Raw genomic sequence first — 25,891 nt, 5'->3', positions numbered from 1 at the left:
AGCCTTGACCTTCCCCTAAACGGAGACCACGTGACCCGAGCGTAGCCGCTGGGAGCATGCGCAAAGCGGCCCTGCCCGGCCCGGCCCGGCCCGGCCCGGCGCGCCTCTGACAGGAACAACGAAGCGAGCGAGCGAGGGCGGGCGGCCGCGGGGAGGGAGAGCGGGAGAACTGGAGAGGGGGGAACTCTCCTGCCGCTGGCCGCCGCGGCCTCTGCGGTCTCCCCGCCCCGCCCCGCCCCACCTCGCCCTCTACCCCCCCCTCCCCCCGCCCCGCTGAGAGCTGGAGCTGAGGAGGAGGGGGCGGGGAGGGCCGAGTCGGACCGGGCCGAGGCGCCGCTGCTTTCCCGCCCCCTAGCCCTGGGAGCCCCGGGCCCCCAGGCTGTCATCCATCCTTCGGGAGCAGCGGGGCCGAGGCCCGGGATCGTCGGGAGCGAGCGACTGGTGAGTGCGCGCCGGGGAGGAGGGGGGAAAAGGGGGAGGAGGAGGGGGAGGAGGAGGAGGAGGGCCTTCACGGGGGTTGCCATGGAGACCGGGCGGGGAGGATGGAGATGGGACAGATGTGTGTGGGGGGGTGGGGAAGGCTTGAGGCCCAGGTGCTGGGGTGGCCAGGGAGACAGCGCGGGAGCCCACGGGAGGGGCCGCCCTCCGGGGATAGGTAGGAGTTTAGTGGAAGTGAGTGAGGCTGGGGGTTTTGCACCTTCTTCCACGGAAGGAACTCTTCTTTTTGCTAAAATCCTACCTTTTCTTCTTGGCCCTGCTCAGATGACTTCTCCTGGAGGCCTTCTTGTGACCCCTTCAATTAAAGGAGATCCCTCCCTCCTTAGGCTTTCAGGCTTCTCTCTCTCACTTCTGCTGTGTACTTTTCTCATTCTGATTTAGCTTATATTTAGTGTAGTGGGAAAAGTGTACAGAATTTGGAGCCAGGGATCAGGGTTTGAGTCTCAGCTCTGCCACCTGCTTCCCATGTGACCTTGGGCAAGTTAACTTATTTCCTCTGAGCCTCCGTTTGCTCATTGATAAAATAATAGGTTGGACCAGATGACCTCTGAGGATCTTCTACCTCAAAATCCATGTTTCAGTGTACTTTTTCCCCATCGTAAGTACTTGTCTAAGTACTTTGTCTCTTCCTTCTTTGTAAGCTCTTTGAGGACAGAGACTGCCATTTTTCATCGTTGTGTCTTAAGTACCATGCACCATGCCCTTGCAATCTAATGGGATCCAGAGAACTCTAAATCAAGATGATTCTTGCACACTAAGAAGGCCTTTCTTTTGACTTGTCAGAAAGGACAGATATTTCTGAGGTCTACAAAGGGAATAGCAGATGAGCACCTCCCCAGACTTCTGGACCCAAGATAGTTTTGATGGCTTTTATCCCTTTCTTAGAGAAATCTTGAAATATTCTGTACAATTCCTTTACCCTGAAGGGCAAAATGGAACATTTACAGTAGAACCTATAGAATTGGAAGTCTAATGCTACATCTGAATCCACAGGGCTGGCTAATATAACATATTTAAAGCATTTTGCAAACTGGAAAGTACTATGGAAGTGACTATTGTTATCTATTATTCTAGGGAGTCTATTAATGGGGAAATAGTGATAGATGCCTTAGGGTATTTCATTTCATATATTGAGAACTCTGGACTGATGATAACTTGGCATGTCTGGCTTATAATAGGCCTGGGAGCACTAAACTGAAGATATTAGGATTCCCATTTATATATATGTACACACAGATATAAATATGTATAGACACATGGGTAGAAAATGTTTTCTATCTTGCTTGGAAATCCTTTATAGCTTCTCTTCCTTTTTCCACTTATATCTTGTTTCTTGGGTCTAGCTTTGAGTTAATAAGACTTTAGCCACCTAAACAATTTCTCACTCCTCCTGGCCCCATCTTCACTTGTATACTTTTCTTGTTCTTTCACATAGCCAGAGCTTATTAAGTACTTTCCCTTTTCCCCTTCTTCCCTCTTTCCTTCCTTCTTTCTTTCTTTCCTTTCTTTTCCTCCCTCCACTTTCTCTGAGTCCTGGGTTCTTTCCTTTTTTTTTTTTAAATCATAATGGCACACAGAGTTATTTTTCCTGGGATGATTGCCCTATGAACAGTTTAACTCCCTCTTGCCTTTTTTGTTGAAGTTTACATTTTAGTAATTAACAACCATTCATATAAAACAATTAAAAAATAATACATAGAACTTTACATTATTTAGAATTTGTTATGAATGAGTATCTTATTTTATTTTGACAAAAGTCCTGATTATTTCCATGTTCTGCTTTTTTCTTTTTTTTTTCCTACTTGCAAAGTTTTGGGGATCAAATGAAATCATATATATTAAAAAACCCTTGCAACATGTCTGGCACATGATAGACACTTTATAAACCCTTATTCTCACCTCTCCTTTCTCTTTTGTGTTTTTGTTTTTTTCACCCCCAAGATTTTTATATTCTTGAAACTTAGGCAACATCCTGGCATACCCAAGGCTGGTTAAATATATACATTGACATGCCCAATAAGCATTTTCCTGGAAGACTTGTGCTATCTTATAGCTTGATTACTCTTTGGACCTGACAAATTATAATCCAAAATAATGGGTATTAATTTAATATATTCTTCTTTCAGAGGGACTTAAGTTTTAAAAGAGGAGTTTAGAGAAGAAAATCAGTAAGGCAAGAGAAGGAACTCTGATGGTGGTATTTCAGACAAGGGTGATATGGGAAATACTGGGGCAGAGGAAGCCTTTCTGATGCTTCATATTCCAAATATCATAGATGGGCCTTTTCATTAAGACAGTATTTAGATCCAGTCATACTTTTTATTTCCATTTAATTGTGGGTTATAGTTTAAAAAGTACTTTTATGTACATTATTTCATGGTTATACCACAAATCCCACATCGGGGTAGGGAAAGAAGTTGGAGTGGGCTATTCCCAAGGTAGAGGGTATATGTTTTTGGCAGCTTTTGAAGTTGATTCAGAAGGTCCTTTATTAACCTAGAACAGGGTTAGCAAACCTTTTAGAGATTGTGTGCCCAAACCGCCCTCAAGTTGCTTGTGAGCCACCCTGTATCCCCCCAGACAGGGGAGGGAGGAAGGGCTCACATTGGGCTACAAGGCAGAGGGGTAGAGCATGTGAAAAATGCCCTTGGGGGCTTTGGAGAGGGGGAGGGGGGCAGCCCTCCCCCTCACACTGGGGCATGAGTGTGCCATGTGCTCACCAGTATGGACCTAGAGCAATGGGAACACTTTCTAGCTCTACTCTAAGGCTAGTTCTGTCCTCACTTTGCTGTCGAGGTCCCTAGGTATTTAAAAACTGATGACTTCTGTTCTAGAGGGAGAGTTTTAGTAGGGTTGGAGCTGTTGTACTCATCAGCAACTTGAAGTCCTTTTGGATGGGGGTGATACTATAAACTAGAGGATCATCAGAGTCAGTATGGGCTACACTTGCTTCCAGAAATTAGTCTTCTGCTGCCTCTGTAGGGACTACTCTTGAGTCCTGTGTGTTCAACATCTAGACAGGCGTAGGATCATCGCCTTTGACTTTGTCTTCTCGTGTTCTTCAGAGAATGTTCAATGTGATTAGGGTGCGAAGGAGCTAAAAGTTTTAGGGCAGAGGCTCTGATGATATAAGGACATTTCAGGGTGAGTTGACTGAAGGATTAGAGTAATATGATTGATACTGGCCCTATTCCATCCCCCGCTGACTCCTGAGTTAATCATAAAGGGTAGTGATTCTTTAGAGTATGTCATAGGATTAGGCATCTAGGCTTCTGGAGTTGATGAGCTACTTATGACCCTTTCCCTGTCTTTTGAACTTAAATGGGCCATCATGTTTTTCATTTTTGTAGCATTTTATATTTTTCAAAGGGATTTCCTCTCCATCAACAAGTGCTGTTTACATGTATGTGAGTAAATTTGTAACTGCACATACTTATGAATATGCTTGTACATGTACATTTTGTAAAGATGATTGTAAGTATGTTTGTACTTACATGCCTGCTAATGTTGACTCAGGCTGTGGAACAGTGATGTAACCAACAGTTGTCTACCTTCTTTAGGGCAGTGACTTGGTTGCCACGGTGACAGAATCCACTATCCCTGGCTGATCTCCAGTCAGTTCCTGACATCATTCCCTCCTGTTCCTTGTATGGTCTTCTGGATGTTCATCTTGCTGACCTCAGTTGGTGGCATGGAGGGACACTACCTAGTGCTGCCTGGGAAGTGTGTGTGAGCCACTGACCCAATGGTGAGGAATTGCTTTCATGATGCAGATGTGGAGCTACCTTTTTGGGAGATATATAGGCCTAGTGGATCCTATGTAGACTTGGGCTTTTTCTATAATCCTCTCCCTTCCCCATGTCTGATGGTAGAGAGGATGGGGCAAGAGAGAAGGCAGGGTGGGACATGAGGGATTTTAACAATGAGGTAGAACTAAGGAGGGTTACCCTAGGGAAGGCTGGAGGAGAGACTGAAAGGATAAGGAAAGACAAAAGCATTAGGAAAGGGATTTAGATCCTTGGATTGGGGGAGTGGAGAATCTTGGGAATGTCAGTGGGAATCTAAGAAATATCAGTGGGAATCTAAGGAATGTCAGATGAGAATTAGGAGAGCTTAGATATCAACCATAGAAAAGGAGTTATCTGTGAGTTTTTTTTCCCTTCCCCTCCCATCTCTGTCCCTTCTGCCCCTTGGCTTAATTTCTTTACCACAGAGAGGCTTTTTACCTTTTGGGTCTCTCTTGTGCCTGTACCCTCTCTTGCCCATTTCCAAGGTTTGTACCCTTGTTCTTCACTTCTAGGACATTAAAAGCCAGTACTGGACTGATGATGATTCAGATGGGGACAATGAGTCTGAGGAATTTCTCTATGGAGTACAGGTGAGGGCCTGCCTAACTAACCCATGGCTGAAAGGTATGACAATGGCCACATCTCATACCATTAATAATCCTAGATTCAGAACATGGTCATGTGGTCATTCTCTCCTTAACTCAGGCTTGTTGTTAAAAGAGCTGGGACAGTCCCTATGGTGGTATATAGAAATAACCAATCTGTTTTGCCAGTCACTTATCACACTAATCACAGGGTTCAATGATCATCTTGCTCCCAATTCCTGAGAATTATCACTACTCTGAACAGAGTCCAAAACATAGGGGTGATAGAGACTTTCCTCATACAGAACCTGCTTGAATTCTCTGTGTTCTTTAGCATACCAGTCACCTACCCTCCATCCCATATCCCTGTTCTCTCACCTAACTTGTTTAAGGACCATTCAGAGAAATGGAATTAGTACCAAAGCTGTGATCTAATGCCCAGAGGGGAAACCAGGGGCTCTTAGAATGTGTGAATCTTGGACTGATAGTAGAATTAATAGCACATTAATAGTACCAGACTTCCTGGGGTAAACAGTATCTCTTGATAGAGTCCCTCAAGTAGTCTGCCACATTTATATCCCTATGGCTTAAATTGCTGAGTAGATTCTACCTACTCTTTACCCCTAAAGTCTTCATTTTCTTGTCTTCTTTTGCTTATTCTTCCTCCTTCTCCCTCTGTATGTTGCCCATTTAGGGGAGCTGTGCGGCAGATTTATACCGACATCCACAGCTTGATGCTGACATTGAAGCTGTGAAAGAGATCTATAGTGAGAACTCAGTGTCCATCAGGTGGGCTGAGTGGGGTTGGAGGGAGGCAGAACTCTTTTCCTCAAAGGATTCCCCTAGAACAGGGATTCTTAATCCTTTCTTGTGTCAGACCCCAATGGAATCTATGGATCCCTTCTCAGAATGTTTTTAAATGCTGAAAATGAAACAATTATATTAAAATCAAGATGTATTTTTTTTTTTGCCCATCCAAATTCATAGACCCCTTGAAACCTATCTACAGATCCCCTTTGTGGTTCTACAGACCCCAGGGTAAGAATTTTGCCCCTGAAAGGGGTCTTCATTAAATGAGTGACTTGGGGGCAGAAAATTCAGATTAATCCTTATTTCCTTCTACCCCCTCATCTGCATTAGTCTCTTAGGCTTAGGCCTTCCCTGTGCCCCAACTCTCCCTCCCATCCCCACCACCCCTAGATTCTTACTTCTAGCCATGTGTGCTTCTGCAGAGAATATGGAACCATTGATGATGTGGACATTGACCTCCACATCAACATCAGCTTCCTTGATGTAAGTGATGCTGATTTTTATTCAGAGCATGTTGGAAAAATTCCCAAGCTGAGGGGAAAGGGGGAGGGTCATATCACTTGTGTGTTCCATTCAGAGCATGTGCTTTGAACTCCCTCATTCTTTGGACTCTCATCAAATGATGGTGGGTATGTTCATATGCCTGCATTTGTATGTAATACATGTGTATGTGTGACAAATATCAAGTTTATGTATATTTATAAAATACATACATATATATCTTCTACCCCTTGAACACCCATTCCCTTCTTTGGCATGATCAAGACTGTGACCAAAGCAATCTCTACCTCTTCTTTCCCAGGAGGAAGTCTCCACAGCTTGGAAGGTCCTTCGGACAGAGCCCATTGTGTTGAGGCTGCGGTTTTCACTCTCTCAGTACCTCGATGGGCCTGGTAAAAGCAGAGACTAGGCTGGGTGGGACCTTTTTGTGGGTTCAGTCTGCATTTTCTTGTCTATGGTGTTCTTTTCCTTTTTTCAGGTCCTAGGTTAACAAAAGCATGGGAAATTTACAATTTCTCTGTTTCTCCCTCCTATTTTATCTTAGTTCTCTGCTTTTCAGCCCTTTTGCTGCTCTCTTGGGATTAGATAATTCAGACCTTTTCTGGATGTATTCCCTTTATTCTTTATCATCTAAAAGCCCTTGCACCAGCTTTGCTTAAGTGACTGAGAAAGTCATTTTTACTTAGCTGTGCCCTGAGACCCTTCTTATATTTCTGTACTTTCCCATCCTTCCCATCCTGTTTTGTGTAGCTTGTGTTCTTTGGGGCCTAGGAGGATGTGGATACAACTTTAAATATTGTTTTTGCAGAACCATCAATTGAGGTTTTTCAGCCGTCTAATAAAGAAGGGTTTGGACTGGGTCTTCAGTTGAAAAAGTAAGAATTCTGGCCTTTCTAGTTGTTACCAGATAGGAGGGCGGTGGATGGACATATATGTAGGTTGTTGGGCAAAAATTTCCTTCTGAGAGATGACTAGCTCTTAGTAGACATTGACTACTTCTTTATCCTTGAAGCCAGTGGGAATTGCTGGGATCTTGCAGTAGTTAGACTTGAATGCATCTTAATTTGCATTGATTGGGATTGTAGGAGTTAAAGTCTGGTCCTTGTTTTCAAAGAGTAAGGAATATAAAGTCTGTCTTGGACCATTTCTCCCTCCTAGATGTGATTCTAACAGATCTGCTTTTTTTGACTTTGTCTTTAACTATTTGAAGTATGTCACAACCCTATAGGTCAAATGATTGATAAGCCAATTGTTTGTTTTCCCTTTTGGAGGTTACCAAGAGTTTAGATAAGGAAAGAGAATGATATAATGAAAGTAACTCCTGCCTGAATCCCATTCTTTCACTTTTAACCAAAGTTCAAGCTTCTTTCCAATTTTCCTTTATTTCTATATTATTCATACAGAGGTTAAACAAGGTGGTCCCTTCTGGATTGTACTGCACTTATACCCAATCACTCATTGATAATAATTAGGGTATGAACTACCAGTTTCCAGATGCCTTACAAAAGAAATTTCACCCCAGGGATCTCTTAACAGGATAGCCTCCTAAGCGTTATTCCCATTGAGCAGAGGCCATCAGACCTGGGGTCACTATAGGGGTGGGTTCTTTATTGAGTACTCAGTAAATGGCATTGTTTCTGTATGCCACTAGAGTTAAGATGTGAGTCTTTTGCAAGTGCTGATCTCAAACTGCCACTTAAACTAGAAATCCAGGTGTGATTGATATGTTATTCATCTAGTCCTTTATCCTTGATGATCCCTTTTTTATTGATACTCTTCAAACCTGTTTTTCCTTCTCCCTGAGGATCCTTGGAATGTTTACATCCCAACAATGGAAGCATCTCAGCAACGACTTCCTGAAGACTCAGCAGGAGAAGCGTCACAGTTGGTTCAAGGCAAGTGGCACCATCAAGAAATTTCGAGCAGGCCTCAGCATCTTTTCACCTATCCCCAAGTGAGTATAACTGGAAGCTCTGTCCTTCTTCCTGTTCTCTCCTACTCTACTTTGATTTTTCTTACATCTTTCTATGATCCTTACCTCCTGGGCCTATGTACTCTATCCTTTCCTTTTGTTTTTTGATACTATCAATAAAAAAACATTTTTAAAGCACCTATCATGTGCTGGGAACTGCACTTACTACTGGGGGATATAAAATAAAAAAATGAAACAGGCATTACTCTCAAGGAACCTATATTTTAACTCATCCACTATCTCTCAGTACCTATTTCTTTCTGTTTCCTTCTCTCTATTTTGTCATTCTTTCACCTGTAATCTAACATGTGACTCTCCTATCCCTTATGTCCTTTCTAGTAATCTAACATGTGACTCTCCTATCCCTTATGTCCTTTCTAGTAATCTAATATGTGACTCTCCTATCCCTTATGTCCTTTCTATTACTCTTTCTTCTGGTCCTGTCTCTTCCACTCTTTCTTATCCTTCTGATCTTTGGGAAAAATAAGATTGGGAGTAAATACTCATCCTACCTTGTAAATACTCACCCTCCACTCCCTCCCCAATCTTTTATCTTTGAGTATAGAAACCAGTCAGTTTGAGTTGACTCACATGGTTTCCCATTCCTTGTTCTCAAGCTTATGTTTCTGTTGCTGGTGCTTTTTGGATGCCCAGAAACCAACCATGCTCCATGTACCTTATGAAATGACTTTATTAAGGGAATTAACAGATAAAACTTGGTATCATGTTCAATATAATGCCCCAGTCTTACTGTTAGGAAACTTAAGGACTTGGCCCTTTGGAATACAAACACCTAGTACCTACAGTATAAGTATTTCTTTTGTGTTCTTTGAATATAGTAACCACTCAGTATTGGCTAAATAAATGTAACAGGTATTATCAGAAATCTCCTGGTTGGGGGTAGCTAAGTGGCTCAGTGGATTGAGAGCCAGACCTAGAGATGGAAAGTTCTAAATTCAGAAGTGGCCTCAGACATTTCCTAGCTATGTAACCCTGGGCAAGTCACTTAACCCTCATTGCCTAACTCTCCTCTCTTAGAATCAGTATTTATTGTAAGATGGAAGGTAAGGGTTTTAAAAAAAATCTCCTGGTCATGTGGTGCTAGCTATGGTTGGCCATTTATTACAAAGACTTAGACAGGGGCTCTGCTGATCTAGGGCTTCTGGTGCGAGACATAAGAGCTTATGCAGTCAGGAGAGAGAGGGAGAGAGTGAGAGAGAGAGAGACAGAGAGAGAGACACACACACACACACACACACACACACACACACACACAGAGATACACAGAGAGAGAGAGAGAGAGAGAGAGAGATTGAGAGAGAAGATTGATTTGATTATCTCACACTTAGGTTCCGATTCAGACCTTGGGATCTTTGCCATGCCAAACTTTGCCATTAACTTAGGTCTCAATTGCCTGTCTCCCTCTTCTGGGATTCATGCAGGTCCCTGTTATAGCACTTTACCCTTTGCTTTCTTTCTTCAGGTCCCCCAGTTTCCCCATTATCCAGGATTCCATGTTGAAGGGCAAACTGGGTGTGCCAGAACTGCGTGTTGGGCGCCTCATGAACCGCTCTATATCTTGTACCATGAAGAACCCCAAAGTAGAAGTGTTTGGCTACCCTCCTAGCCCCCAGGCAGGTCTCCCCTGCCCCCAGCACGTGGGCCTCCCTCCCCCAGCACGGACCTCTCCCTTGGTACATGGTCTGGGAAGGAATTGGTTGGGGTATTGGAATGGTGGAAATGGGGAAAATAGCTCATGGGATTAAGAGATTTAGGTTCATATGGCTTTGTGCTACTTAAATATCTCATCTCTGAGGTGCCATGAATTATTGAATGGTATGGGTTAGGAGATGAGAGGGTTGAGGGGAGGGATATATTTACATGGCAGTTGAAAAATATGTTAAAGTTTTATTGCTAGTTCATTTCTATTTTGATTTTCATGGTGCCAAACCATCAGATAGAAGGGACAGAGCTTTTGAGGGGTGGTGATATAAAATAGTATATTACTGTATGATGGGATTGGGATGAAGCTTTGTAGTTAGTGGCTTCTCTTCTCTATCTTTTCCTTCCTAAAAGAGCAAGGGTAGAGATCATATCACCTTCTCCACAAAAGCCATTTAACAAATACCTTAATGCCCTCTGGACTATCAGATCTAGAATTACTGATTGAATCCTAGAATTATCCAGCTCTGAAGTAGGCTACAAATCTGGTGCTCCAAAGGAAATTCTGTGGGGTTAGAGTAAGTACCCTAAGCTCCAGCTGTGGAGAAGACTTACAGGGACCTTCTTTTTCCTTGCCAGGTCAGTGGTCACTGCAAGAACATTCCCACCCTGGAGTATGGATTTCTTGTCCAGGTAAACAAACTTGGGCTCTTGTCTAAATCCCTCCAAGTACTTCCCATTGTTGGACTTAATTTTTTCCACCATATTTGAACCGCATACTCTGTCATTTAATTCACTATCTCATATGTTCCCTTATTCCATCCAGCTTCCTTCTCTCTTCACCTCCTGTACTTACTTTTTGGGGAATAAAAAAGAAGACATGATCATTACCCTCAGTGAGTTTACTGTTTCATTGGAGAGATAAAACTCACATGAAAAATTAGAAAATAATACAAGCTAGTATATGACTCCTTGCCTTCCAGTATTTTTTTTTACCTTCCCAAAGACCATCATTACTTGCACTTCTGTTTTCATTGTGTCCCCTTGTATTTTCTTGCTTTCATACCATTACTCACATTATTCCCTTCACTGGGAATTCTCTATCAAAATTCTATTTATGTGGGACAGCTAGGTGGCTCAGTAAATTGAGAGCTAGGCCTAGAGATGGGAAGTCCTGGATTCAAAGGAGTTATCTTCATTGATAGTAGGAATATCTCCACCAACAAAATCATAGATCTGTAGAAGGAATAAATAAGTACATTTACATAGTGCTTTAGTGTTAATAAAGTGCTTTTCTGTTATCCCATTTGATTTATACAATTACCCTATCAAATAGATAGTAATAATAATAAGTAGCTAGCATTTTATATAGTTCTTTAAGGTTTGCAAAGCATTTTATAAGTATTATTTCATTTTATCTCCACGACAATCATGTGAGGTAGGTGATATCCTCATTTTACAGATAAGGGAACTGAAACAGATGAGTTAAAGGTTACACAGCTATTAATGATCTGAGTTCAAATTTGAACCTACATTTTCCCAATACCAGCTCCAATGCCCTTTTTACTGTGCCACCTAACTGTAAATATTGTCACTTCCATTTTGCCCATTAGGAAACTGAGGCTCACAGAAGCAGTCATTTGTCCAAGCTAATAAGTAGTGAAGCCTGAACTCCAACCTATGCCTTATTACTCTTAAGTCTACTACATTTTCTACCACACTATATTGTTTCCCTGTACTAGATTGCACATATCATGAGAGCAAGGATTTGTGTCTCCCACTGCTGGGCACATAGTAGGTATTCAGTAATTTCTTCGATTTAACCCTTTTTCTCTTTCCATGCCATAGTTTTTCACAGATATCATGAAATCAGTGTTTGCTGCTTTTTGGGAAAAATGCTCTTGAACAGAATATCCATATTAAAGCATTTATGAAGCTCTTTAAGCAAGGAATTTCTCTAGTTTTGGTGGTGGTTCTCTCTTAGACAGTAAGCTTTCCAAGATGTAGGGATATCTCCCACAACAGTTTTTAGTATAGCTCTTTGTCCATAGAGATTTTAATTTTTTAGTGTTAACTGATGGAGAGACAAATTGACTTTTCCCTATGAAAGTTGAACTGAGTTTCTAGGGCACATGGCCACAGAACTTTTGATAGTGCCCTAGAGTAAACTTAGCTATACCCAGGTATGGGGTGTTGTCCTAGGTGCTGAGGTGATAGAAGGGGAAGTATGGAAAATAGGGAAGAAGAGAACAAACCTTCCATTCTCAGATTGTTTCTCCAATCCGTAAATGCATGGGTGGGTGAATAGACTTATGCTTATGGAGAGGGATCTCAGTGCCTTGACAAGATATGGCTCTACTCCCTTTACCCTGCAGATTATGAAGTATGCAGAGCAGCGGATTCCGACACTGAATGAGTACTGCGTTGTGTGTGATGAGCAGCATGTCTTCCAGAATGGGTCTATGCTCAAGGTATAATCTTCTTTATTTTTTCATTCCCCTTTCTTTAGACTAACATCAAAAGTAGAATTCCTGGAAAACACATTTATTTTCCTGGAGGCCTGGCCCCAGAGCATTAGTATTGGAGTGGACCCCTGCATAGTCTCCAGAGTCTGTCCTGGAGCTCACACACATTTTTTAATGTTATTTCTCATTCTTGCCCAAGCTCTGGTATTCAGTGGTGTAGCTGGTTTATCTAGAGTTTTAAAGGGGCCTAAATTAGGATATGTTTTTATATCTTGGGTCCTAATGTATATTGTAGTGGAGATCTAATGCCTTGCAGCAGCACTCCTGAACTGTGACTGTGAATCATTAATTTAAGTAAGACTGCATTCATTGATTTCTTGTGACTGATAGTTAAAAGAACCCCAGATTCTCTTTCTTAATCGCCTCCAAGGTCAAGACTGGGGGAGGAATCCCTTCCCTTATTCAGTTCCCCTCCTCTCTGCCTGTTTGACACATTCCTTACTTCCTTAGCCAGCTGTGTGTACTCGAGAGCTCTGTGTCTTCTCCTTCTACACACTGGGGGTCATGTCTGGAGCTGCAGAGGAGGTGGCTACGGGAGCAGAGGTAGGAAAGGGTGGAATGAGTGGGGACAAGGTTGAAGTAAGGAATAACAGGAGGGGGCTAAACCTTCAGAAAGTAGAGGAGAGGGGCATCCAGGTGGCAAAGTAGAGAGCATGAGGCCTGAAGTTAGGAGAACCGGTGTTCAAATGTGGCATCAGACTCTTCCTAGCTGTATGACCCCGGGCAAATCATTTAACCCCCATTTCCTTGCCCTTGCCCTTCTGTCTTAGAGTTGTTACTAGGCCAAAAGGTGGGGGTTTAAAAAAAATAGCAGAAGAGAGCAGACTGGAATATGGTTTCCAATACTGGAAAGTTATCCTGTGCTATCTGATCCTCTGCTTTCCCTTCTACTGAGGTGGTGGATCTGCTGGTGGCTATGTGCCGGGCAGCATTAGAATCTCCCAGAAAAAGCATCATCTTTGAGCCTTACCCCTCTGTTGTGGATCCCAGTGACCCCAAGACTCTCGCCTTCAATCCCAAGGTAAATGTGACTGAGGATAGGAGGAGAAGGCAGGACAGCCTTCATGAACCATGGAGATGGGCAGAATAGGAGATTCATTGTCCAGGAAGATAGAAGATAATGGAGCATAGGGGATATCAGGGGCCTGATGTGGGGGATGAGAGGGTGAGAGTGGAGAAAGAAGGATTTTTGCCCTTGTAGGAACTAGGGAAGCCTAGTAGCTAGAGTACTAGGAGATAGAGAAATCAGGTTTGGCTTCTTCATTGTCAAGAGAATAGGCAAGTAGGTAAGTGTAAAAGACTGTTCCTTTCAGGCATGCCTTTTGAGGTCCAGATCCCACCATTGGGGAGGTTTGACTTGAATTCCAACTTTTAGCCACTAAATAGAATGGCTACTGTGGACTGCCTGGACATTTTCCCAATTTCTGGTTTTCCTCTAAATTTATCAGTTAATGTATATAAGTTTCACATAGATATGTGTATGTAGGTTTTTAAATATACAGACATGTCTAAAAGAATATAATTTTTACTTTTATACTTTTTTGAAAAGGCAGTATGGTACAGTGGAAAGTGTTAGATTTGGATTTGGAATCAAAAGACCTGAATTTCAAATCCATATTTTTTATCTACTACTTACATGACTAGAAGCAGGACCGCTTATCCCTTTCCTTATCTCTAAAACTGTGGAGGTTAGACCAGATGATCTTTGAGGTTTCTTTCAATGCTAAATCTATGAGACTGTTGTGGCTTTATATCCTGTGTAGGCACTCAATGTTGAGGGTGGGGACTTTTTTAAATTTAGAGATTAAAACATTTAAATTGAGGTGAGACTTTTCCCTTCCCAATACTTGATTCTCTTTTTTTTCTAAATGTGGCTCTTCCCCTTTCCTTGACTTTCACAGAAGAAGAACTACGAGCGACTTCAGAAAGCTCTGGACAGTGTCATGTCCATTCGGGAGATGACCCAGGTACATGTGATCCTTTGACTATACATGCATCATCATTCTGTACTGTTTTCATCCAGCTTCTGCCATCATTTTTCTTTTCCTTGATTTCTGTCATGTATTTCAACTTTTCTTATATTTTATTATTTCCATTTCTTCATTCTGTATGTTCTAGATGTTATTCATAACTTTAGGAATATTCAGGATAGGGAATGGAAGGATGGAATTATCCTTTGATCATTTAGGGGAAATGAGGGGTAGATTAGATTAGAGGGAAGAGATTTTGGTAGATAACAAGAGTTAGACCCTTCTCCCATGTCTCTGGGAACAGGCCAGCCCCAGGAAACATAAGAAGTCTCTGTCTTGAGCTTATTCCTCACCAGATGTTGTACCCTTCTCCTTCATATCCATTCCTTCCCATCTATGATTTCTTGCCTGAATATTTGGAGATTAATTTTTATTCATGTTACATGTGTCTTCTCCCCACAAATAAATCCAGAATAAATTAGGAGTGGTTTATTTAAAATGAGATTCAGTTTAGTTTTAATTTATATGAAGTTAGGCTCACTTGTATATTTTATAAGCATCTCTAGTTATTTTCATATGTATAGTTTATTTTTCTGTTTGGGGTAAAGATTTTTTAAATATAATAACCATGTCTAGAAGAACAGCGTTATTGATAAAGCATGAGAGTTAGAATCAGGAGACCTGAGTTTGAATCCTCTCTCTCATATTTTTATTAATTGTGTGATTATAGGAATACCATTTAACTTTAGTCTGATTTTCCTATTTTGTAAAATGGAGATGATAACATTTGTCCTATCTACTTTGTAAGATTATTATGAGAAAATTTCTTCATGAGTAAGCATCAGAGAAATATATAAATATTTATCATTTGATATCTCTTTGCTCCTTGCCAGCTCCAGGGTCTTGCCACTAAAGAGATAATCAGTCTGTTACAGATATATTCACCAGTATGAAATCTTTCTCCCTTTCCTTGGGAGATAATATTGTGGATATTATTTCTATAGGGCTCATATCTGGAAATCAAGAAACAGATGGACAAGCTGGATCCTTTGGCCCACCCTCTCCTGCAGTGGTATGGATGCAGTGACCACTCCCTCCTGGGGGGTACGAGAGAGCAGAGACAAATCCCTTTTGGGGGGGGTGGATATAGTGATCATTTCCTTTCTTCTGAGGGGAGGGATGGATATGGATGAAGGCTTTTTTTTCTTCCTGGACCAAAATAAGTCCCGAGACTGAACAGCTTCCACCTTTTTTTTTGGTTTGTTTTTTAATACCTTACTTTCTGTCTTAGAATCAATACTGAGTATTGGTTCCAAGACAGAAGAGTGGTAAGGGCTAGACAATGGGGGGGGGGGTTAAGTGACTTGACTAGGGTCACACAACCAGGAAATGTCTGAAGCCAGATTTGAACCTAGGACCTCTTTTCTCTAGGTCTGACTCTCCATCCATTGAGCTACCTGGCTCCTAACAACTCCCATCTTGACAGAAATATATTACCTTTATCTCCATTTGATTTACAGAAACTTAGCTCCTATAAGGAACTTAACATGCTTCTTTACAAGCTCTCTACAGATAGTTCTGAAACTAATCAAGTATATAGTAGGTGTTTAAGTACTTGCTATATGTAGATACTAGTACTCATTGCTATATATATATATATTTCCCACACACTTGGGGAGGCATATCTTTCCTCTCTTTCCCTCCATATCATCATAGGTCTCTTCTTCCCAGAGTGGGCCGTCTTCTCCAAATGGTGGAGTATGAAGCAGGGTGTCTAGGGGCTCAGGCTCAGGCAGTGCCTTCCCTTCTGAAAAAGGGCTTACAAGTCAAGGTTCTGCCAATTTCCATTAGTTACAAATGGTTGTGGAAAACCACATCCCATATAGCCTAGGAATTCCTTACTAGGATATTCCCATAATGATTTAATGTTTTATCCTGGTCTCCTGAACACTTGAGACCCCCCATCTCTTCTCAAAAGTAGCACAATGTTAGGTTGTATCAGGGGAACAGATCAGAAACAGTTCAGCCATATTTAACTCATGATGTTGGTCTCTTTCAAAAATTTCTTGGTATGCTTGATACCAAGAATCTGAATGTTTTTATCTGACTCCTTTTCCAATATGGCCCTTCTCAGATTTCCTAAGAATTCTGTTTTGACTTTCTAGTTTTCTCTTTCCCTCAGTTCTGGTCCAGGGTATCTCTCAGTCTTCCGGTCACTAAGAAAACGGGTTACTTTAGTTCTTTAGTCTCATTTAGGCTCATTTATTAATGTAGAAAAATAAATATCTATTGAGCATCTATAATGAGAAGACATTTAAACTGACGCAGAATGGTCCCTAAGCCTTGGACTTTTGAGCCTGACGGAAGCTTCTCTCTTGGACTTTACTCTTTAGACCAACCCATCACACCCCCTATTTTTGTTCTCTCCTTAACCTTACCCCATTTTTCTGTTTTTCATTCTTTGTTAGCTCCTCTGCAGTTTTGTCTCTTGGCTGATGGCTTCTTCTTTACCCATGAATGTATTTAAATATTGTCATTCACGATAGTTGTTAGCTGCATAGCAGATAGCATCAGTGTGATCTGTTAGCACCTCCAAGCACTGTTATTTACATGCATTAAATCTACAACACAGGAATTTCCAGTTCTTCTTAACTTGGTACTTTTCCCCTATCAGTTTTAGAGGGAATACCTCCTTTACTCCTCTGTTTAGACTGGTCCAGCCTCCATGCTTGTTCCATGCTCTTTCCTTCATCTCTGTCTCTCCCTAGGATTATCTCCAGCAACAGATCACATATTGTCAAGCTACCTCTCAGCAGGGTAAGTGTTCCCCAGCCCTCTCCCCCTAATTCCCTGGAACCCTATAAGTTGTTTGTGGGATGGGATAGGGGTGGCAGGCCAGGGAAGATCTGTCTTTGTTGCTGACCCTACTAGCTCCAGGCTTAGTCAGCAATCTGTTGTATCCCACATTGATCATCTTGGTACCCGAACATGTATTGATCCCATGGAGATACAGGTATATGCTTCTGGCTTGTTTTGGCTCTATCACCCCTCCCTCCCTGATCTCAGTCTCTGCTTTGTCTCTCCTGATTCCCCCCCACCCCGGGCAGCAGCTGAAGTTCATGCACACCTCTCACCAGTTCCTCCTGCTGAGCAGCCCCCCTGCCAAGGAGGCCCGGTTTCGGACGGCTAAGAAACTCTACGGCAGCACCTTTGCCTTCCAGTGAGGGAGGGGAAATAGGGGCTGGGGAAAGCTGTTCAGGGGGAGGGACTAGGGGATATTTGTTCCCTGGGGTCACGGATGTCAGGGTTCTGTTTATATGTGTCTTATGTTCTGTGTGATTCATCCAGCAGGTAATCAGACTCTCATCAAGTGTTTAGTATGTAAAAAGCACTTAACTATCTTGGTAAAGGATACAAGTTCTAATAGATGTCCTTACTCTCAAGGAGTTTATAGTCTAGGTGAGGAGACATGAGACAGATTTAGCTCTAGATCTAGCTAGAGAATCTAAAGGCATTATCATATTGTTCAGTGAATGCTATAGATAGATGCTGAGGAATTTAGAATAGGAAGAGATCACTGAAGACTGAGGTAGGGAAGGCTCCACAGAGGTGATGGGGCTTAACCTGAGTCTTAAAAGTATTGGTTGGATTTATAGAGGCATAGAAAGGGAGAGAAGTCATTTCAGTTGACTGGAACTATTTGAGTGAAAACACAGAGGCAGAAACACAGAGGTTTGATTAAAGGTCAATGGGTGAGAAAATGAGTCTGGTTGAACTAGAGGATTTTGGGGATTGTAGAAGGACAGAAGACTGAAAAAATAGATTGGAGCCAGTGTTGAAGAACTTTTAAGTTCCTGAAGCTAAGTAGTCTGAACTTTCCTGTTAGCAGTGGAGAACCATTGAAAAGTTTTTGAGTAGAAGTGTAAGGAAATAAAAACATTTTTAAAGGGAATATTAGTTTGGTATGCAAAATGGATTTGGAAAAAGGAGAGGCTAAAAGCAGGGAAATTGATTAGAAGACTATTGAGAGGTAATAAAGTAATAAGGACCTGGACTAAGGTGGAATAATGGGAATAGAGAGAGATTGCAAAAGACTGAGGGAAGAATTAATAGGACTTTATGACTGGCTTATGGGGATATCTAAAAGGATGGAGTCAAAGATAACTTGGAGGTTTTGAACTTGGCTGATAGGGAGAATGATGGTGCTATTATCAGAAATAGGGAAGTCAAAATAGAGGATCATAGAATTAAAACTGGAAGAGATTTTTGAGGTCACTGAGTCCAACCCCTTAATTTTACAGGTGAGTGAAGTGACTTGCCCAGCATTATTCTTTGATTCCAGGTCCATTATTCTCTTTCCCTTGTACAACACTGAATTTGGTTTGGGCTCCATGATAATCAGGTGATAATGGGAGATTATAGTGGAAATGTCTAGCAGACAGTGGGGAATGTGAATCTGGGCTGGAGTTTGAGAAGTCCATTTTAGAGTGATTCATAATAGGAACTAGCTGAATCCGTGATAGTATGTCTGATTTTCAGTGACTGCATATGAATGTGTCTCTCTGTCTTTTTGAGTGTCCTGGGAGGGTGGATGGCATTGTTAGCTTTTATAGGCTGTTACTAGGACCTCAGGTCTGTATCCTCTACCCCTGCCTTCTAGTGGGTCCCACATTGAAAACTGGCACTCGATCCTGCGCAATGGTCTGGTCAATGCATCCTACACCAAACTCCAGGTAAGGGCAGGGCTCTCCATCCCCCTTCCACCATCCTTGCTCTGTGGTGTTAGGGAAACTCTAGAGTACTCTTCTATCTGTGCCTACTAATTCCCAATCTCTGAAGCCTTGGGACTCTACTTTTTCTTGGTGTCCCAGCCATATTTCTCCAAGGAATCTGGAAGGTTAGGGTCATATAGGGGCTGTGACTGGTGTACTTGGCCCTAAGCAGAATCTATCGGGGGAACCCATGCATCAGGGGATTATTAAGACCATTAGTTTTAGATTTGAGGATTGATGAGCTAAAATTCTATAGCAAATGGCAGAACCTTGTATGCTTATTGATTCAGCAGTGACTTGTCTCATTTGATTGTTCAAATCGCTGTCCCTCAGTGATTCTGGGAATTGATTATAGAGTGTTTCTTCTTGTCCATTTGCCTTAGCCCTGGCCTTGTTCCCTGTAGGAACATGGACTGACTAAGTGGTTTTGCTCCCTCTACCCCTATTCCCCAAGACATGGAAGGGTTAACTATTCTCTAGCTCAATTAACTCCTGACTAAAGCAGATGCTTATAAGCCTGGAATGGGTCAGGAGAGGAACAAAGGGGGATGAGCTTTGTAGCTAACAGCTAGCTACCTTAGGAGGCCTCCTCCCTCCTGGAGGATCATTGGGGGGGAGGCCCAGTTCATGTTGCTCACCCTGGTGTTTCCCTGCAAGCTGCATGGAGCAGCGTATGGCAAAGGCATCTACCTGAGCCCCATCTCCAGTATTTCCTTTGGATACTCAGGTAAGTAGTCCCCCTTCTATGCCTGCCCAAGCTTTGTTCACATGTCTCGTTTCCCCTTTCATGGACATATAGTCTGTGGTGTCACTCCTGCTTACTTTGCTCCATGGACACATGGATTTGTCATTGGTTCCCTCTATGGGCACTTGATCTGTCCTTATCCATTGTAAGAAATGTAGATCCTCTTCTTCCCAATGAGGCCATCTCCAGGAAGTCTCTGCCTTCTACACACTTTCACCCTAAGGCAGGGGACAGCTATGCCTCAGAACAGGTCCAGCTTTGAACTAGTGAGCTTATGGAGAGTGTGGGTGTAGAATTGAGTATGCCTTTCTCCTGAAGCCGGGGCCTAGAGATCTATGTATTTGGTGATAATAGTATGTCTCTGTGTCTTTAAACCAAGAAGGGTCGATTTCCGGTAATACCCACCTCTTGTGATATTGTATAGTCTTCTCTCACCTTTCTGCCACTACCCGAGAGTAGGGTCTCTTTGTGATGATTTAAGAACAGGAACATAATAGCCTTTTACTTTATTTCCTCTATACCATCTTTTGCCACTTTCAGGTTATGATTAAGTGCAAAAGTCTTCTCTTCTAGCCTTGAGAAGTGATTAGTGCATGGATTTTATTCATTTAAGGCAATCTCAGGGATAAAGAAGAGATATAGAGTCTAGTTTTGTCTGATTGAGGATATAAATCTGACTTACTGATATCTTATTGATGGAGTTCTCGGTCCCCTAGTTAATTTCCTTCTCAGACCAGTTCCTTTTCTACATGCTTTCCCTAAGACGCCTTTATTCTATAGCTAGTTTCCTGGTTTCTGCCAGTAGTCCAACCTGACGTGCTTTCTGGCCAGGCTTTCTGATTCTTAGTACTATCGCTATAATCCTGAGATGATAATAGTTATTGAAGAAACTCAGAAAGGCATTACTAGTGCCCTTTAGCCCCCACACACCAGTTATCAGTGCCATTGAACACAGGCACAATCAGTAATTATGTTTCCTACATATGGTTTATGTGAGGATGTATGTTCATTTGCCCAAACTGTGATACTTCCTCTAGCAGGCACCTTGCATTGTCCTTTTCCTCTATCTTCTCAGTCTTTATTCTATAGCTTTAGGCAACTCAAAGCCTATTTGATTCTTTATCTACTATTAGGAGGAGTGTTAGGAATAAGGGATTACTTTTTGTTAATGGAGTCTTTGTTGATCCAGCCATTGGAGGTGGGCATATAGAAGTTAAGTGAATATAGAGATATATAGGGATTTGGTAACATAAATGGCCCAGGTTCATAGGTCTATGTTATTCCATCTTTATGTTCATTTCTGTTTTGGGGAACTTCTAACAGTGCCTGTCCTAGAATCAAAACATTATGATCTTCATGTTTTCATGGACTAACCTCAGGAAACTGGCAGGAGCATCACAGACAGATTTGAGACATATAGTACAGGATAAAAGGTGGAATGGGGACCTGGCTTGTCTTACTTCTGAGGCTTTCCTGTAGGGATTAAGTGACCTTGCTCTATGTTCCAGATTTGGCAAGGGCTTAGGAGGTTATTTTAATTTTTTTCCAGAAGAATCAGACTTGGAACTTGAGTAGCTAATTCATTATTTACCATGCAGACCCCCTGTCATTGTACATCTTGTGGACAATAGTGTTTTCATTCTCAGTGGGGATTTTGAGATTTGGAGCTAGGTTCCTGATATTATAACAAAGACCAGAGATGATTGGAGGAAGAGGAAGGAGAAGGTGGAAGTGTATGATCATCCAGTACAACAGATAAATCCACAGCATTTTACCCTAGCCATTGAGGTTTCTGTTGTACTGGGCTCTATTCAGGTTATAATTACATGATGAATCAGGCATCTTGATAAGGGTGGTAGAGACAATTAAATGAGATAGCATATGTTAAGGGCTTTGTAAACCTTAAAATTCTGTCAACTATTAACATGAAAAATTATATCACAAACTCCACCTTCCCTTGGGGCCATGAATTCAGATCATAGCAGGAGAGAGAATTCTGCTAGATGACTAAAGGATGTTAGGGAAGGATCCCAGTAACACCTAATAAATATAATCAGTTCTAATGGCACCATTCCCATTCCTACCCTATTCAAAACTCCTCTGCACGGGCAGGGCCCTGGGAACTTTTAGCAAGAACTTTCTTTATCTCCCTTTTCTCCTTCCCCTTTCTGTTTTTATTTTCTTATCCTTAGGTAGCTCAAAGCCATTTGGATTCCTTTCCCATAGATTTAGACCCCATTTATAGGAGGGATGCTTGGATATATAGCCCACTTAGGATTCTTGGACAAACTTTGAGATGTTTAGTGGAGTAGTCAGTGAAGATAGGGTTTTAGGTGTAACACTTGGGGACTTTATATTTTATGGCTTCCTATTACAAGCCTGAACTTCCTCTTGCTTCTCTTGAGGTGCTGGTCAAATCTGATATTGCCATATTCTGTGATCAGTGCCAATTTTTTCCCCATCCTATGATTATAGTGACTGTCTGTATTTCTTTTTTTTTTTTAGTTGCATTTTATGCTTTAAATTTCTAGATATCTCCCTCTCTCCCCTCCTGGCACTAGAAAAGGTATCATTTGACAAAAAATATATGTATATAGAAACTATGTCTTGCTTTTTTCTACTTATCAATTCTCTCTCTGGAAGTAGTTATTTGTTTCTTCTATTCTTGAGCTTGCTCCCTCATCTCACTCGACTCTTAACACTTGACACCCAGGAATTCATGTCCCATTCTCTGACTCCTTATCTTGGGCTCATTTCACCTGGTATGTTGGTCTGTGGCAGGAATGGGAAAAGGACAGCACAGGATGCCTTCTAAGGATGAGCTAGTCCAGAGATACAACCGGATGAACACTATCCCCCAGGTAATCTATCTAGAACTTTAGAAGGGCCAAATAAAGGTGCTATGGGTGGGGTGGATGTTTCTGTGAGCAATTTCAATTCAGTTCAGCATTTACAGAATCATACAATTATACTTTTAGAGTTAGAAGATACCTTAGAGGTTATCTGTTCCCCTCACTTTACAGATAAGGAAACTGAGGCCCAGAGAAGTTAAGGGACTTGCTCAGGAGGACAAAACTAGTAAGGAACTGATCTGAACAAGAGTATTTATGATTTCAAGTCCTATGCTTCATCCATGATACCATAGTTCTTAAGTTTTATGGCATCTGATATTCCCAGGCAACCTTCCATACATGTGTTAACCAGAACTGAGCCTATTTTGTTTTTAAGATCAGACAAAATTATGTGTATACAAGTGATATAGTTGTAGACAAATGGGCGAAGACTTCTGTTATTTGTTGTTTTCCTTTTAGGGCAGGTTTGGGGTTATAAATATATGAGGGATTAATGATAGTTAACTTGAGGGCAGTGGGAATCAGTTATTCCAGAAGGTATAGGGGCTAGAAATAGAGGAGATTGTATGGAGAGTTCTAGCCCTTGAAAAATTATTGCTTTGAATCCCTAGAACCTAGCACTTAATAAATGCTTATTGAATTGAATTGAAATATGGAAACATACAGTACTTGCCAAGAACACAAGATATGCAGGCCATATGCATACAAATTGACAGATTATTGTGCATTTGCATATTTAGGCACTGCAAAATATGCATATACTTATCCACTTATTTTTACGTAAGGGTTAATGTTACAAAGGTGGTGGTGGTGGTAAGCAGGGGTAATTGGAAGAAGGGAGATTTCAGTCCTGGATTAATTCAGTGTAGCTCTCACTCCTGGATGGTACTATTTTTTCCTCCCAGAGAATGCTTTCCAGGTCACCCAACTCTGTTTTTATTTGCTTGTCTTCCAGACCCGATCCATCCAGTCCCGTTTCCTTCAGAGTCGGAATCTGAATTGTATAGCACTTTGTGAAGGTAAGTGACTCTGCTTTGCCCCAAGTTGCCTCCACACCTTCTTGTTTTCTTTTGTTCCTTTTGGTCACAGAGAAGTCCTTTCAGCAGTTCTGTGAGAATCACATTAATGATGGGAATCGTACCAAGGGAAGGAGTGTGGTTTGTCTAGCAGGATATTTTTCTTTCATGTTTTCCTCCTTAACTTTACCCTCCTTGGGCATACTAGATCATAGCCCCTGGGACTTTTGTGTCTGATTCATGGCTCTTTTCTCCACAGTAATCACGTCCAAGGACCTCCAGAAACATGGGAACATCTGGGTGTGCCCTGTGTCTGACCATGTCTGTACACGGTTCTTCTTTGTGTGAGTTGGAGAGGGTGAATCAGGGAGTTTTTAGAGGGATTGGGGTTGTTTGATGGTAGGAGACAATGCAGCTTGGAAAATCTGTTTCTGTCACCAAGGATTTGGATCTGAGGGAACTAGTTTTAGCATTGTTCACTATTTTATGGAGGGGGATGGAGAGGGAGTTGGTCTGCCAAGAGGACTTTAACATTTCCCTGGATTGATTCTCCTTTAAAATTGGAGAATAATAAATTTTTTGGGGGGAGAGAGGAGGAGTCAGGAGAGACTCTTGAGGCAAGGTGCCTCCCTCATATTCCATTCTTCCCTTCAGACAGCTCGTTTACAGTTTCCACTTACTCATGCTCATATACCCCTCTCCTACCTTTCTTACAATTATACTGATTCATTCTCACCACCTCTTTTCTGGCAGATATGAGGATGGTCAAGTAGGTGATGCCAACATTAATACTCAGGACCCCAAGATCCAGAAGGAAATCATGCGTGTGATCGGAACTCAGGTTTACACAAACTGAGGGGGCCCTGGCCCTCATACCCCTCTTGTACCCTTCCCCAACATGGAGGAAGGACAAATCCCTCTTACTGTGGGACCCAAGAGCGTCAGGGGAGGCCGTTCCAAGGAGCCAGAGGAGATGTCCCTAAGGGACAGGCAAAGAAAAAGGAGAGAAACAGTCCATGGGAGAAATTAGCCTGGGACCCATTCCAGATCTGGACAGCCCAGACTAACTCCACCTCCCTACCCTTACCCCTTGTATTTCCCTGTTGACTTCACCTTGTTTGTAAATAAACCAATAAAATGGAAGGTGCTGTGGACTGGATGTTGTCCATGTGGTTTGCCTGGTGTAAGCACTTGGCCAAGTGTTCACTTTAGTCCAGACAACCATTCCTAAGGATAGTGGTATAGTCTTTGTTAATAAAGATTAAGAACATGAATACTGAAGGTGGGGGCCCCTGGAGGTCCCCCCCCCCCCGGGGGGCTTTGAAATACATCTCTTCTTTTACACTTTCCTTTTGGGAGCCAGTTTTATTCATGGGAAAGGAGTAGTGCCATGTGATGCTGGATCCTGCTTCAGATGCAAAAGGAGAGATGCTCTCAGACATGTTCCCTACATTGCTCAGAGTTGCCAGGTCAAGTGTCTAGGGCTCTGGCTATTCTCAGGCCCTCCATTTCTCTCCCAATGGACGTTCTCAGATCATTATCCAAAGTAGACTAGTAATATGTAGTCTAGATAGATATTAAAGTCCCTTTCCTGTAGAATTATACCTGACATGTGTCCCCCCAGAGACATACCTGATTCAAATGGTAAGGAAAGGAAATCATTGGTGAGGAGGGGTGCAGGTTTAAAGAACTTTTCAAATTCTCCCCTCCATTAAGAAGTCAAAGCTACTGATAGGATTCAGTTGGGCCTGTGGTATATCGACCCCTTATTTTGAACAGAATTGGTCCTAATTGCCATTTTCTACATCAAGTAGAATGTTTTTCAAACTGGAAAAGGTAGAATAAATTATATTCTCACATGGATGAGACAATAGAGAACAGTTAAAATTAGTTGTCTCTAATCTCAAATGAGATGTGATCTCAGAAATACTGTCAATAATCTTTGAGAAGTTATATAGAATGAAGGATGCCAAAAAAATCCAAGATGGATGTCACCATTTTCAAAAAGGAAAGGGTAGATGAGGTCATTAAGTTTAAAAGCTTGCAACAGTCAGACCAGATGATTAAACAGGAAAGAGAAGTGATTACTAGGAGTTAGCTAAGGGTGGGTCTTGCCAAATAGTTTACTTTTTTAACTGGGTTATTCGTTTAGTAAGTAGATCAGAATATCATAGACCAGACCATAAGTTCCCATGA

General features: G+C 41.9%; 1 protein-coding gene across 7 annotated transcripts; it reads left to right on the top strand.

Moving 5' to 3' along the window:
* Positions 1 to 52: 52 nt before the first annotated feature.
* On the top strand, positions 53 to 24,849 carry PARP6 (poly(ADP-ribose) polymerase family member 6). Of its 7 annotated transcripts, none has more exons than XM_016428239.2 (23): positions 53 to 441; positions 4,059 to 4,246; positions 4,799 to 4,876; positions 5,565 to 5,659; positions 6,103 to 6,163; positions 6,483 to 6,573; positions 6,990 to 7,056; positions 7,986 to 8,135; positions 9,637 to 9,847; positions 10,455 to 10,508; positions 12,191 to 12,286; positions 12,791 to 12,883; positions 13,236 to 13,361; positions 14,242 to 14,307; positions 15,315 to 15,382; positions 17,079 to 17,127; positions 17,421 to 17,530; positions 18,971 to 19,043; positions 19,740 to 19,809; positions 22,609 to 22,688; positions 23,635 to 23,698; positions 23,955 to 24,039; positions 24,449 to 24,849. In XM_016428239.2, the coding sequence occupies exons 2-23, from the start codon at positions 4,244 to 4,246 to the stop codon at positions 24,549 to 24,551; spliced, it is 1,893 nt and encodes a 630-aa protein (XP_016283725.1). In that variant the 5' UTR covers positions 53 to 441; positions 4,059 to 4,243; the 3' UTR covers positions 24,552 to 24,849. The 7 variants fall into 7 exon arrangements, 5 of the variants coding, with proteins under 5 accessions (XP_016283725.1, XP_016283727.1, XP_016283726.1 ...); XM_016428241.2 differs by having other exon boundaries at positions 56 to 441; positions 9,637 to 9,787; XM_016428240.2 differs by having other exon boundaries at positions 56 to 441; positions 9,637 to 9,787; positions 17,418 to 17,530.
* Positions 24,850 to 25,891: the final 1,042 nt, after the last annotated feature.

Source organism: Monodelphis domestica, chromosome 1, assembly GCF_027887165.1.
Source record: "Monodelphis domestica isolate mMonDom1 chromosome 1, mMonDom1.pri, whole genome shotgun sequence".
Classification (NCBI taxonomy): Eukaryota; Metazoa; Chordata; class Mammalia; order Didelphimorphia; family Didelphidae; genus Monodelphis; species Monodelphis domestica.
This window is presented reverse-complemented; position numbering and strand designations above follow the sequence as displayed.